The sequence below is a fragment of the Grampus griseus genome (assembly GCF_964374135.1).
Source record: "Grampus griseus genome assembly, chromosome: 10".
NCBI lineage: Eukaryota > Metazoa > Chordata > Mammalia > Artiodactyla > Delphinidae > Grampus > Grampus griseus.
In genome coordinates, this window is record NC_139004.1 from 65679689 (window position 1) to 65692778 (window position 13090).

General features: G+C 56.3%; 1 protein-coding gene across 1 annotated transcript in view; it reads left to right on the forward strand.

Moving 5' to 3' along the window:
- BSN (bassoon presynaptic cytomatrix protein) overlaps nt 1-13090 on the forward strand; it is a gene marked incomplete at both ends in the record, with an annotated part of 84624 nt that overhangs the window by 52745 nt on the left and 18789 nt on the right. Inside the window, one exon of the mRNA XM_082664646.1 lies at nt 9630-10514. Coding sequence (XP_082520772.1) covers nt 9630-10514 — 885 coding nt within the window. The remainder of the gene's footprint in view (nt 1-9629; nt 10515-13090) is intronic.

Below are 13090 nucleotides of genomic sequence, written 5' to 3' on the forward strand. Positions count from 1 at the left end.
CCCCAAGCCTGCTCCGTGCCACGTTAGCCCACCTGTCTGCTCTTCGGTAACTCAGCATTCATGCCTGCCACCCCTTTCTCCTCTGGGACAGAGCCACCTGTTCTGATAGCTGTGGGAAGGAAATGGGTGTGGCCATGAGCCAGCTGGGTGGAGGGGGAAGGTAAGGTCGGGGTGGACAGCGGGGTGGGAGTGAGCTCCTGGAGAGGACAAGCTGTGGCTGGGGGCAGGCATGACCTGTCTCTGTCAGCCCCCTCAGGGGCCTCCTTGCCCTGTTCAGAGCAGCCCTAGCAGCAGCATCCTGGCCTGGAACTCCTTCAGTGGAGTCTGTCCTTGCGCTAGCAACAGCATCACAGGAATGAGTGCTCTGCAGAGGCAGGGCTGACTGCACGCCTGTGCTTCCCGGTCGGATCAGCAGAATCCTCTCAGAGCAGCACCTAAAGTGAGGCTGTAGCCTGCATGTGGGAGGCCCACCCTCTACCCCTGTGGGTAGCAGCAGAGCTGCCACCTTATCCCCAGCCTTCCAGGTCCAGACAGCCCATGTGCCTTCAACCTCCCTTGCTCTAGTCAGAATTGCTTATAAGCCCCTCTAAGAAAACTACAGAAGAGTGATCATGGTCTTTCTTCACCCGTTCCAAGGTCTAGACTTTGCTGAGATGAAGCCAAGACCAAGCTACTGCGCCCTCCCCCATTCCCACCCCATTGGCAAGCCTTGGGCTTAGGCACTTACCCGGGTGGGTGGTGTGGAGAAGGGAGGGAGAGATGCAGTGGCCACAAGCCTCTTCCTCTCCTGCCTGCATCCCACTCTTTTCCGGCGAGGGCTGGGCCACCATCTGGCTCGGGGGTGGTGCTGTGAGTGCAGCACAGATCCCTCTGCTGCAGCCACCAGCCTTGCCCCCTTCCCTCTGCTCCCTCCTGGCCACACTGCTGCCTGGGCCACTGAGGAAAGAGGAGCAGGTGTTAGAAGGACATGGATCAGCGGTGAGCTGAGGAGAGGCAGAGGTGTCCTCCTCCTTCCTGGGCCCAGCCTTCCCCTCTCCACCTCCAAACAAAGAGGAAATGGATCTCCAGGTGGCGGGCCCTTTGGGAGGCCTTCTCCCCTCTGTACGTCTAGTCCTTGGGTGGTTTGCCTGGCAGTAGCCACTTTGACCCAAACAATCTCTTGAGTCAGTAGGGAAATGCCCCCCAAGATTCAGCCAGCCTTGGGCAGCCAGCCGTGCTGTCAGTCCCTGCTCCCAGGAACTAGGCCCCTTGGCCGCCTTGCTTGGGCCACTACGGGGTGGAGGCCAGAGCCACTGCGGGCAGGCAGAAGAGGTGGCTGTTCAGGAGTGGGAGTTTTTTATAGCTGTGGCCGTCAGGCATGGCACTTAACTTTTAGCTATGGAAGGGGGCTGTAAAGTTATCTAAGAATGAATGTAAAATTAAATCAGAACAGAAAATACGAAATTTTATTCCTAAAACACCTGATTTTGTATGTGAGGGCAAAAGAAAACAGCATGAAAAAGAATGGAGTGAAAAGGGTAGAAAGAGAGAAATAAAGTAGGAGCAGGGAGAAGGGACAAGAAGGGGAGAGGCAGGGGTCCAGAGGCAGGAAGAGGCAGAGGAGGAAAGCTCCATAAAGTAGCCAGTTGCTGGCTGGTCACCTGTTGGTTCTGCCGTTTCTGCTGTCTGTTAGCTCAAACTTTGGCCTGAGCAGGCCCGCTTGTATCTACTCAGTCAGAGGGTGGCCCTCTCCCTTTCTCTCATCCTTTCTTCCCTCCACAAATGCTTTTTGAGTCCATATATAAGCCAGGAACTGTCCTCAACACTGGAGATTCAGGCAGAGCTGCAGCAGATGTGTTGCTCAGACTTGAGGAGCCTCCGGGCCAGAGGGAGAGGCAGCTCGTTCACCAGTAACCACGCCCGCAAACACACAGCCACACCTGGGGGTCAGGGTTGTGGAGGACCAGGAGGAGGGCTGGTGGGACTTGCTGTGATGCTGTGACAAGACTCTTGGGGACTTCTACAGGGAGGGGAGGTTAGACTGCAGATGTTAGACTGATGCTGGACCAGAGACAGGTGGAGGCAGGGGAGGCCTGAGGGGAAGTACGTGGCCCATGTGAGGGCCGGGGTGCAAGCCAGGTCCAGAGGGCAGGCAGGTCCTGCTGGGGGCTCCAGATGTGATGTCAAGGGTTTTGGATGATGGCAGTGGGAAGGTAAGGTATGCATTTAAAAACATCTTTTTGGAAATAGATAATGGTGATGGTTGCACAACATCATATATGTAATTAATGCCACTGAATCTACACTTAAAAATGACTAAAATGGCACATTTTATGTTATGTTTGTTTTACTCCCTTTCCTAGATGTATATGTATACAACAATAGCACACAGACACACACACCCCACACTCTGGCCGCTGTGTGGAGAATAGCCTATAGAGGCAGGCTGGGGCTGGGGTAGAGATGGTCATGGGGTGGAGGGGAACCGTGACAGATTCCTGGTGTATTTTGGAGGCTAAACAGACAGGTTATGGAAATGTAGTGGACATGGGGGTAGGAGATGGAGATGGAGAATTCTTCTGTTTGGGTCGTGTCAAGTTGGAGTTGTCTGTGAGCACCCAAGTGGAGCGCAATAGGGTGACAAATCTAAGACCCTGGCGTGCAGGCAGGTCAGGAATGGAGACCTTGGAGATTCACAGCCATATACTGACATCAGTATACTTCCCACTAAACACTTCAGTAAGCCTCTCATTAGTTAGAGATCAGTATTTAAGGGTTTTTTTTTTTAAGGTAAAATTTATATAGAATGAAATGTACAAAGCTTAAATGTACCATTCAGTGAGCTTTGACAAAAGCATGCACCTGTGTCACCCAAAGCCCTCCAGTCAAGACAGACAACATCCCCGTCACCACAGAAAGTCCCTTCAGGCCCCATCCCTGTCCATCCTCATCCCTCCTCCAGGGCCAACTGCTGCTGTGATTTTTTTATCTACCGTAGATGAGTTTTGCCTATTCCAGAACTTCATATAAATGGAATCATACAGAATGCACTCTTTTGTGTAAGTCCTTTCTCAGCACAGTGTTTTTTGAGCTTCATCCGTGTGGTCAACTCTCGAGAAGCTTGGCTGAGAAGGAGAGGAGAGAGCCTGGACAGTAACTAGGGAAGGTGTGCAGGCAGGAGAGGGTTTCTGAAAAGCAGGAGACAGTGGTGCTGTCTGAGCTCCGAGAGGAAAGCCATGCCTAGGCATGTGGGAGATGGGGCATGATTGAAAGAGTGGGGCCCCCGAAAAGGCAGGTCTAGATCCTGAGTGTGGAGGAGGCATCCTATTATGTGGCTCCTTTTTGAGACACTGGAAGCAGGGCCATCATTTGATCCAGAAGGCAGGGGAAGATGACAGGCAGGGATGGGGATGGAGAAATTGAACCAGCCTTTGTGGAGAAGAGCTAACTGGAGAGATGGAGTGAGTTAACAAGGCAGCTGGGGGGCCCGGGAGAAGCTAGGACATAAGTTAGTTTACAGTGGAGCCCCTTTGCCTGGTACCCATTCAGCTGTTCAGGTGTAGGCCCGGAGAAAAAGGTATGCAGTTGGATCTAGTTCTGGAGCAGACACAGGTCAAGAGAGCACAGACATTGAGCAGAGTGTGACAGGATCGGCAGACCATAGATTTAGCTGGGTAGGAAGGGATGCGAAAGCAGAGGGCCCATGGACAGACAGAAAGCAGAGGCTCGGTGGGGGAGGTCTCCACAAGGCCCCAGGCCCGCTGCAGTGGGGAGGCCTAGGAGATGATCTGGAGGCTGGAGGAGGACAGACACAGGGGTAGTTTGGGAGGAGAGACAGTCTTGGGCGAGGGTAAGCTTGAGGGTGAGGCTGAGGGATAGAGGTGTCAGGTGGGTTAGCGGGTGGCTGCCATCTGCAGTGACTGTGGGTGTCAGTGCAGTGGAAGCCTGGGAGACCAGGGCCAAGGACTTCTGAGACTAGAGGCCTGATGAGGGGGCCTGGAAGACAGCAGGAGCCAGGAGGGGAACAGGGTGGGGAAGCCAAAGGCTGAGCTCCAAGGGCCCTAGGGAGTTTAAAGAGAAGGTGAGGCATTGCCACATTCTGAAATCCAGGGAGTGCAGCTTCTCCTAGAGAGATCATCTGGGGTCCAAGAGGGGTATGGGGATGGGGTGTAGGGGAGTTGGCTCGGTCCTGGACAGGAGGTTTTATAGGACACAGTGGACAGGCCTGGGAGGGAGGGGAGGCCGTCTGGGGTAGGATCGGTGGGGAGTTGAGGGATATCGGGAGGAGAATCAGCAAGGGGATGGATTCTCTCCCTTTCATGGAGCTCCAGGCTAGTGAGGCCTTCCAGCCCCAAGCAGCAATTGGGTTCAGCCTCCACCACCCAAATCCTGGCCTCAGATGCTGGGCAGATTCCCAGGGTCCTGACCTGATGAGATTGGCACAGGCTTCCCCAGTGGGCCAGGCCTGGCTGATCCAGCTCTGGATCAATGTGCCCTGCTCTATGGGACCCTGTGGTACCTGCCCCTAAACCTGAGGTCAACCAGCTGACAGGCCAAGCAGGTTGGTGGCAGACTTGGGGCAGCTAGATACTGGATGAGGCAGGTGATGTGTCCAATGCTAGGGGCAGTGCGAGGGCACAGGCCCACCCTTCTTCCAAGCACACAGTGGGCTATGTGCCTCCTGTCGAGGCCTGGCGAGTGACTCACAGCCTGGAAGAGCATGAGGTCACACTGGACGGAGGGGCCCTCCCAGGAATCTCTAGACTTGGCACCAGCAGGGAAGGCTCATTTATAAGCTGCTCCTGTGATGTTTCAACTTGTACCAAAATGGAAAAAAGAATGAATGCAGCATCAGGCATGATGTCAGTGCAGTGATCTGACACCCTGCATGCCCGCTCTCCCAGGCGGGGCTGGGCTCGGAGGCAAGCCACTGCTCTCTGCAGGAAGGCAGGCTAAGTGACGTCTGCCACCCTCCTTCCTTGCTGGTGGGGACGTGGGAGGGGATGGTGGAAAGAGAACCTGTTACTGCTGGGGGCCCTCAGAGCTTCCTGGTAGCCACGGAGGTGACAGTGCGGCAGGCCCCACCCAGGAGCAGAAGCAAGTTCCCTGGGCAGCATCCTTTGGGGCCAAATATGACATGCAAGGCTGGATCCCACCCTTTGGGACTGAGATGCAGGGTGGCAGGTGCAGTGCCACCAGTGCCCCTGTGGGAAAGATGTAGAAACCCCTCCCCCAAAGTTTCCCCACTCCCCTTCCTGCCCCAGAGCCCAGTGGAGGGAGCCGCAGGGAGAGGCCATGCAGACGTGTGGTTCACAGAGCCCCCAGCCTGGTCCCAGGCCTCTGGATCCTTGGTGGGCTGCACTGCCTTACTGCCCTTCTGTGATTGACCAGTGCAAGTAAGGGAGCAGCTGAGAAAGGCTCTTCTCGGGGAGAAAGTCCCTTCAGAGCCAGGAACCCACAAGGCCTGCTTTTTTGAATCTCTGGCCGGCTCCTGGCAGAGCAGGCACTGGCTCCCTATGGGAAACCATGTTCCTGTAGCTTCTCCTTCCCGCATCTGCGGACCAGCTCTTGGCTGCACACCATGCTGAGCCTTCCCATCCCCACTGCTGCTCAGACCCCCACTGGGCTGGGTGCAGGGGCATCTATGCCTCTGAGATGGCACAATGGGTCCCCTTGCTGGCAAGAAGGATCAGCTTGACCAAAGCTGATGTCAGGTGGAACCATCTACCTCAGAGTAGCCCTGGGAAGTCCCCTTAGCTCCATCTTTGGGTCTTGGGACATGAAGTCTGTGACCTGCCCATCTCCTGGCCATGGGCCAAGGGCTTATGGAGATATTTGATAACAAGACTCTAAGAGAGGTTCCCTGTCACACTGGTAGAAGGCCATGCCCTCTGATTCTGGTGGGCAGCCAGCTAGGAGGGTACCCAGGAGCCACAGACACTGTGTCCAGCCGAGGAAGACTCTCGCTGTTGTTGGTTCCAGAGCCAGGGGAGCTGCCCCAGGCCTGGTCATGTATACCCAGCCTAGGTGGGCAGGTGGGCTGGTGGTGCACAGCCATCTCCCTCCCTACCCAGTGGACAGCCTCCATCCCCCTAACACAGGGTAAGGACCTTGGAGGAGGGAGGAAGAGGCTGAGGATGAGCCCCTCCCAGCAAGCTTCTGAAGTTCCACGGGGGAGGCAGAGAGGGAAGTCTTGCTGGGTTCAGAGAGATCCCCCAGCCAGCTTTCTCCTTGGGTGGCCTTGTGTGCTGGCCCTATCTGCCTGGGCCTGAGCCTGGGAGGGGTTGGGGGAGGGCACGGTCACGGCTCCTGCCGTCTGGAAGAGGCTGGATAGAAATAGCTACGCCCATCTGGGATATGAGTCACTGAGGGGCGTTTTAGCTGTTTCTTGGAGAGGTTCTATTTTAGGTGAGACGCCTGTGACAGCCTGGGTGATGGAGGCTGGGTAAGTGAAGGTTCTGGTGGTGAGTGCAGGAGTTTTAGCACAGGCCCTTGTGCTGTCCAGAACCCAAAGGAGGGTCACCCTGAAGTCCCAGGAGAAAGAGCCTCACCTCTCAGGTTCCTCTTCTTGGGAAGTCCCACCTCAGGGCATGCTGCAGAGATGGGACCTCCAGTGTGGGCTGCGCACCCACCACAGGAACTGAGTTTGTGGCTGCCGTCCTGGGCCAGGACCTAGGCCTCCCCTCAAGAGGGTAATCATCTCCCAGGGTCCCTCTGAGGGTGAGCCAAAACAGCTTGCCCCTGGGAGCTCCCGCTTTTGATGGGAGTGAACCCCCATCACCCTCGCCAAAAATGACTTTTCTAAAGGAGTCTTTGGGCTGAGTCCCCGGGACACAGATTGTTTCCTCTGTAGCTTTCTTTGTCCAAAGGCAGACAAAACTGCCTTGGGTCTTCAAAGCATCTAGATGAGTTAACAGTTCCCGGCTTGGGGGATGGCTTCACTCCCCAGTGCTGCGGCATCACTGTTCTTATGGTTTCTAGAGCCAGGCTTGGTCTTTGAGTTCCGCAGGGGCAACTTCTAGACCCATGACTTGACTTGGGTGAGGCTAAGCGGTCTGCAGAAGAGGCAGACATGCAAAAGGCCACAGGCTGCAACCTGCAGCTCAGGAGCTGGGCAGGGCTGGCAGGGCCAGTCTTGCCAGTAGTGCCACTTCCAAGCTGGGCTACTGTGAGAGCTGGTGGCTAAATCACACTAGACCTTGTTTTTCTCTACCGTGAAGATAAAATGCAAGAATGCCTGCGAACATGCCCTGTGTGGTGCAGGGTGCCAGGGGGTACTCATCAAAGTGCAGTCTTCTCCCCACTCCTTGGATGCTGCTCTTGGGCTGCTGGGCAAGGCAACCAAGCCCAGGCTTCCAAACTGTGGCAAGTCAGCCACAGCGGCAGCAGCACAGCCCTGTGACCTCAAGGCAGAGAGCAGGGCTGGAGGCACCCCTGAGGGTGGGCAGAAGGAACTTTCTGCCCCAGGGACCAGACTGGACCTTTCCCTGGCAACTGGGCCACTGTGGTGCTTTCAAAGACTCTGGCTGCTCAACCATAGATGAGCAGACTTGGCCTCTGCCTTTCTGGTTGAGAAGGAGAAGCCTCTTCATGGGATGCTGAATCTCCATTCTCATGGCTGCAGCCTTGCAAGAGCTATGCCCCTATTAATAGGTTGTCAGGATTAATCCTACAGCAAGTATTTCTGGAGTGATCCCTGCTCTGTGCCACACACTGTGCATTGTCCCAAGACCGCCTAAACAAGAGCGCATGGTTGGGGCAAGGGTACAGGAGACACCCAAAGGGACAAAGTAGCAGAAGCTTTGGGAAAGAATAAGTGAAGAGGATAAACTGGGTGATTACCTACAGAGTGCTTCGGAGGTATTTTCTTTCTTTCTTTTTTTAAAAAATATTTATTTATGTATTTATTTATTTGGCTGTGCCGGGTCTTAGTTGCAGCATGCGGGATCTTCGTTGCCACGTGCGGGATCTTTAGTTGCAGCACGTGGGCTCTTTAGTTGCAGCATGCAGGATCTAGTTCCCTGACCAGGGATTGAACCCGGGCGTCCTGCACTGGGACCGTGGAGTCTTTACCACTGGACCACTAGAGAAGTCCCAGGTATTTTCGATTGTGTGGCCAGGGAGGGCCCTGTTGGTGAAGTGATACTCGGTTGAGACCTGCATAGCTAGCAACACCCGGGGGCAGAGGGAAGAGTGAGTGCAAAGGCCCTGGTTACAGAAGAGAGCTCAGAGGACCACTTGGCAGAACAGGAGGTCCGGCGTGTCTGGGATGAGACAGCAAAGGGGAGAGGGCAGGAAAGGAGGCCAGAGAGAGGCATAGGCTGGGGTAGATAGGGGGCCTCATGGGTCACAGTAAAGAGTTCCCATGGTTAAGTGTGGTGGGAATTCACTAGAGGGGTTTGAGCCTGTAAATGACATTCTCTGATTTGTATGTGGATTTTTGGAGGAAGATGATATTGGCTCATGTAACTGGAAGTCCGAGGGTAGACTTAAGGCAGAGCTGGATCCAGGGAATTGAATAAAGTCATCAGTTCTGCTCGTTCCTCTTTGTCTCACCTCCGCTTCCAACTGTCTCTTGACTTCATCCTTAGTGCCTCTCTGCATGTTGGGCAAGAAGGCTACTGACCACTCCAAGGCTACGTCCTTCTGATGAGTGAGCCTATCTCCTGTTGTTCACTCACCCAGTAACATGGAAGGACTCTTGATTGGCCCTGTTTGCAAGGTCACATGCCCATCCCTGCACCCCTAGCTGCAACCAGTGATTGGCCCAACCTGAGTCATGAGCCTGCTGTCCTAGGGAGGAGTTAATGACAGAGAGAAACTACACGTCCATCGTGGGAACAGCAACACATGCCTTGTTTATTCTGGAGGCACAGATTATCCCATTTTCTTTAAAAAAATTTCTCTTCCTTAAGAAAGCAAAAGGTATTTTTATTCTACTTACGTCACTTACATTGCATTACTTTGCCCTCACTTATTTTGCTCTCAAGATTTCTCATTTATATCTTGTCTCCTCAGCTAGACTCTAAGCTCCTCTAGGACAGGAATCATGGTTTCTTTTTATTTTCTATGCCTCCCTCTCGTACCTATTACTCTTCACTTCTTTATTCATTCTGCAAGTTTTTATTGAGTACCTATCGCATACCAGGCACTGTTCTAGGGCCATGCTTTTCCTCCTGGTTTATATTTCAAAAGGTCACTCTGGAGGCTGTGTGGAAACAGCCTGAAGGGGGCAGCAGGGGAAAGAAAGTGACCAGTTGGAGGCTTTTGGGGTCATCCAACCAGGAGGATGGGAGCATGGATTGGTGAGGCGGGATGTGGACATGGATGATGTACGCAGGTCTGAGGTACAGCCAGTGGCATGCATGGGGAGGACCCTGGCAGGCAGTCTGGCAGGCAGTGTGTTGGTAGTTGGGGGTAGGGAGCGTGTGACTGCCTCTGCTCGGCTCCACGCACCTGGCAGCTCCTAGAGGGCAGGGCAGTGCTATCTGTCCCTCAGCCCACCTCCTGGCAGCCCAGAAACACCGGAGCCGGGCTTGGTTCCCCTGCCTGTGCTAGGAGCTGGCCCTGGCTGCTGTGGGCTGCAATGACCTGGACCATGGGCACCCCCAGTCCTGACCACCCTGATGACCATGATGCTTCCTCCTCAGGTGAAGGAGTGGCTCTGTCTGAACTGCCAGATGCAGAGGGCTCTAGGGATGGACATGACCACTGCGCCTCGCTCCAAGAGCCAGCAGCAGCTGCACTCCCCAGCCCTGTCTCCAGTCCACTCCCCAGCCAAACAGCCCCTGGGGAAGCCGGAGCAAGAGAGATCATGGGGCCCAGGGGGACCACAGCCTGGCCCCCACCAGGCTGAGACAGCCAGAGCCACCTCAGTGCCGGGGCCTGCCCAAGCAGCTGCCCCTCTGGAGGTGGGGAGGGTGTCTCCTCAGCCCCCTCTCCCCATCAAGCGTTCCACAGCTGAGCCCAGGCCACCTGCAGGAGAGGCCCCGGCCAAAAGTGCCACCACAGCGCCCTCTGGGCCTGGTGCTGCTGAGCCGACCCAGGAGGGCCTCACTGGGAAGCTCTTTGGCCTTGGTGCATCGCTGCTGACCCAGGCGAGCACCCTCATGTCTGTGCAGCCTGAGGCCGACCCCCAGGGCCAGGCTGCCCCCAGCAAGGGGCCGCCCAAGATCGTCTTCAGCGATGCCAGCAAGCAGGCTGGCCCAAGACCTCCAGGCTCAGGGCCCGGGTCTGGGCCAGCACCTGGAGCCAAAACTGAGCCTGGAGCTAAAACAGGTCCTGGATCAGGGCCTGGAGCCCTGGCAAGAACTGGGGGAACAACCAGTCCAAAGCATGGCAGAGCAGAACACCAGGCAGTGGCCAAGGCTGCTGCCAAGCCAAAGACCATGCCTAAGGAAAGGGCCACCTGCCCACTGTGCCAAGCTGAGCTCAACGTGGACAGCAAGGGCCCCGCCAACTATAACACCTGCACCACATGCAAACTGCAGGTGTGCAACCTGTGTGGTTTCAACCCGACGCCCCACCTGGTGGAGGTAAGAGAGCTGGACCAAGCATGTTCCCTTGGGCCTTGGTGAGGGGCCAAGGCCTGGGGTGATGGGGGGGCATGGGAACCAGAAAGGACTGTAGAAATCGGGGTCTGTAGCAATCACAGGGCTGCCCCTACACAGCTGCAGAGAGTCTATGCTCCCTTACCTGTCCCTGCCCCGGGCCTGTCATTCCACTCAGAGAATTAACTGGCACAGTGGACAGAAAAATGGTGCCCGCTGCCTCTGATCGGCTGACCAGTGCCCTGAGGCTGGTCCCAGAGGTAGCCAGGTTCAGGAGGCCCTGAACCGGCCTCCCCATTCCTGGCTATCATGGGCATGGCCCTCATGGATGATGCCAACCCCCGCTGCGCAGGCAGGAAGAACCTGAAGTCGTACCCTGCCCTCAGTCTGTGACCCTCACAAGGGTTGAAAGGCTGTTAGGCAGAGGGCTGTGCCCCCATGCCCAGGGCAGGGCAGAAGGCTTTCTTACAGCGGGGCAGCCCAGCCAGGCAGTGTCCTCCCTTCATCCCCTCGTCTGAGGTCGTGGATATTGATATCTGCTTGTCAAAGCCACAGTCCTTGGTCCACATACTTTCCTGTGGCAGGGCCTAGCCCTCCTTGGGGCTGTTTGTGGGGATGCTCAGAGATGCTCTTCTTACCCAGAGGGAAGTTTGAGGGAGTGCTGGGGTTGGGGCCTGTCTCTCTGCAGTCCCTCTTCCACAGGAGGGTTCTGGGCCCCGTGCAGAGCTGGGTGGAAGGGAGCAGGAGGCCTGGTGCTCTCTTGAAGCTTGGAGCCCAGCCTGGGAGGTTCAGAAGGTGCGGAGGCACCCTGGCAGAGCAGGACAAGCCTGGGCCGGAAGGCTGCTCCTGCCCCTGCCCTCATCTACTCCGCCCTGCTCAGGGCCATCCATGTGACCCCTACCTTGGCTGCCTTGCCCATAGCTGGGTGTGTCCCCTTCCGTGTGTGCCCTTGCGGTCTATGATTGGCTCATCTTGGCAGGTGGATGTGTCTCCAGCTGTGTCATATCAGGAGATGTCAAGCCAAGCCCACTCCTCCTGCACACGGTAGCCACCTGAGTCTTGGGGCCCCTGGGCTAAGCCATATGTGACTGATGGTTGGGCAGAGTGTGGAATGCAGACCACCGCTGGCCCAGAGACAACAGAGGAGTGTGTGGTTGTAGTCATGGTCTCTGTGGCGCCTTGTTGTGACTTGCCTTGGGCCAGGCCTCCATGGGAGCAGCCCACTGTGATAAGGAAGACTACTTTGGCCACCACAGGCCATATTTTCCAACATATAGGGAGGAGCAGCCTGAGCAAGATGAGTGACCTCCTCATGTGATGCCTCATGTGATGCCCTCCAGGTCCTCACTGCCACCTCCGCAAGCCCTAGGTCCAGTGGCTCACTGGAGGATGGCTGGCCTGGCTGCCCAGAGAGGTGAGGGGGCACCAAGGGGTCACCACAGGGCCAGAGGAGCTCCAGTCCGGAGCCAGGCACACACCCACTGCCGGGTGGGGCAGCCTGACACTGAACCCTGTTGGACTGTTGAGCTGGCCCAGCCTGGAGGACCCTTGTCCCCGAGGGACCTCTGGGCCCACATTTCCTCATTAAGCAGGATGTGCAGAGAGGAGGGGAAAACTGTCTCTGTCCAGGAGTATAAATGTTCCTGACAGTTCCTTTCAGCGCCCTCTGGGCCAGGCCAGGGGAAGTGCTGATTCTGCCCAAACAGGAGTGTCTCAGTCACATGCTGACTCTGGGTGAGCGGTCTGGATTCTGATCTCAGCCCCTCATTAGAGGCTTGGTTGTTGCCTCCCTGGCCCCTGGAGCTTCTGCCCTTCGGTAGCTAGCGTTGCCCCTTGCCCCAATCCCTCCATGTCCTGCTGTCTCCATGTCCTGCCCCACTGCCACCTCCTTGGCCAGGGCCACCCTTGCCTCCACAGGATCTGTGGGTTCCATGGGCCTGATGGCAAAGCTGCTGGGCGTCCTGGTCCTAGATCTTCCCTACCCGCAGCTTCTGCTTCCCTGCCTCCTGCTCCTAACAGCAGTCAGAAGATGGCCCAGCTTCTCTGACTCCTTTCTCCTCATGGCTCTGCTTGTTAATGCTGCTATCCCCAGAGGGCCTGTGGCTGCTCCTGGGGAAAGTGTGGATGGGCAGCCATCATGCCCCCTCCCGTGGTTCCCACCATGAGACTGTGCCACCATCATCCATCAGAGGTGCAAGCTGGCAGCCTGGGGAGGCTGGTGGGGAAGGGCTGGTGCTTGGTGTGTCCCCCTCCCCTGCCCTTCCCAGCTGAGGCTCTTAACCAGGCCTTGGGCCATCTTTGGTCCCATCTCAGTGAATGGCCACTTGGCATTTAGAGCAATTTTGTGTTTCCCTGTGTGTTCTTGGTAAGAGGCTCCTGATTTTTCAGCAGGTGGCCCAGACACATCCTGCCTTGGGAGGGAGGTGGAGGGGTAGGTCTGCCTTGGCTGTCTCTCTCCATTTGGCTGTCTCTGTGCACAGCATGAGGCATGTCTGCATGCAGGCTGGGGGCCTGAGGGAGGGCCAGCTCCCCCCTAGACCTGTTAGACCTGCTGTGGCTCC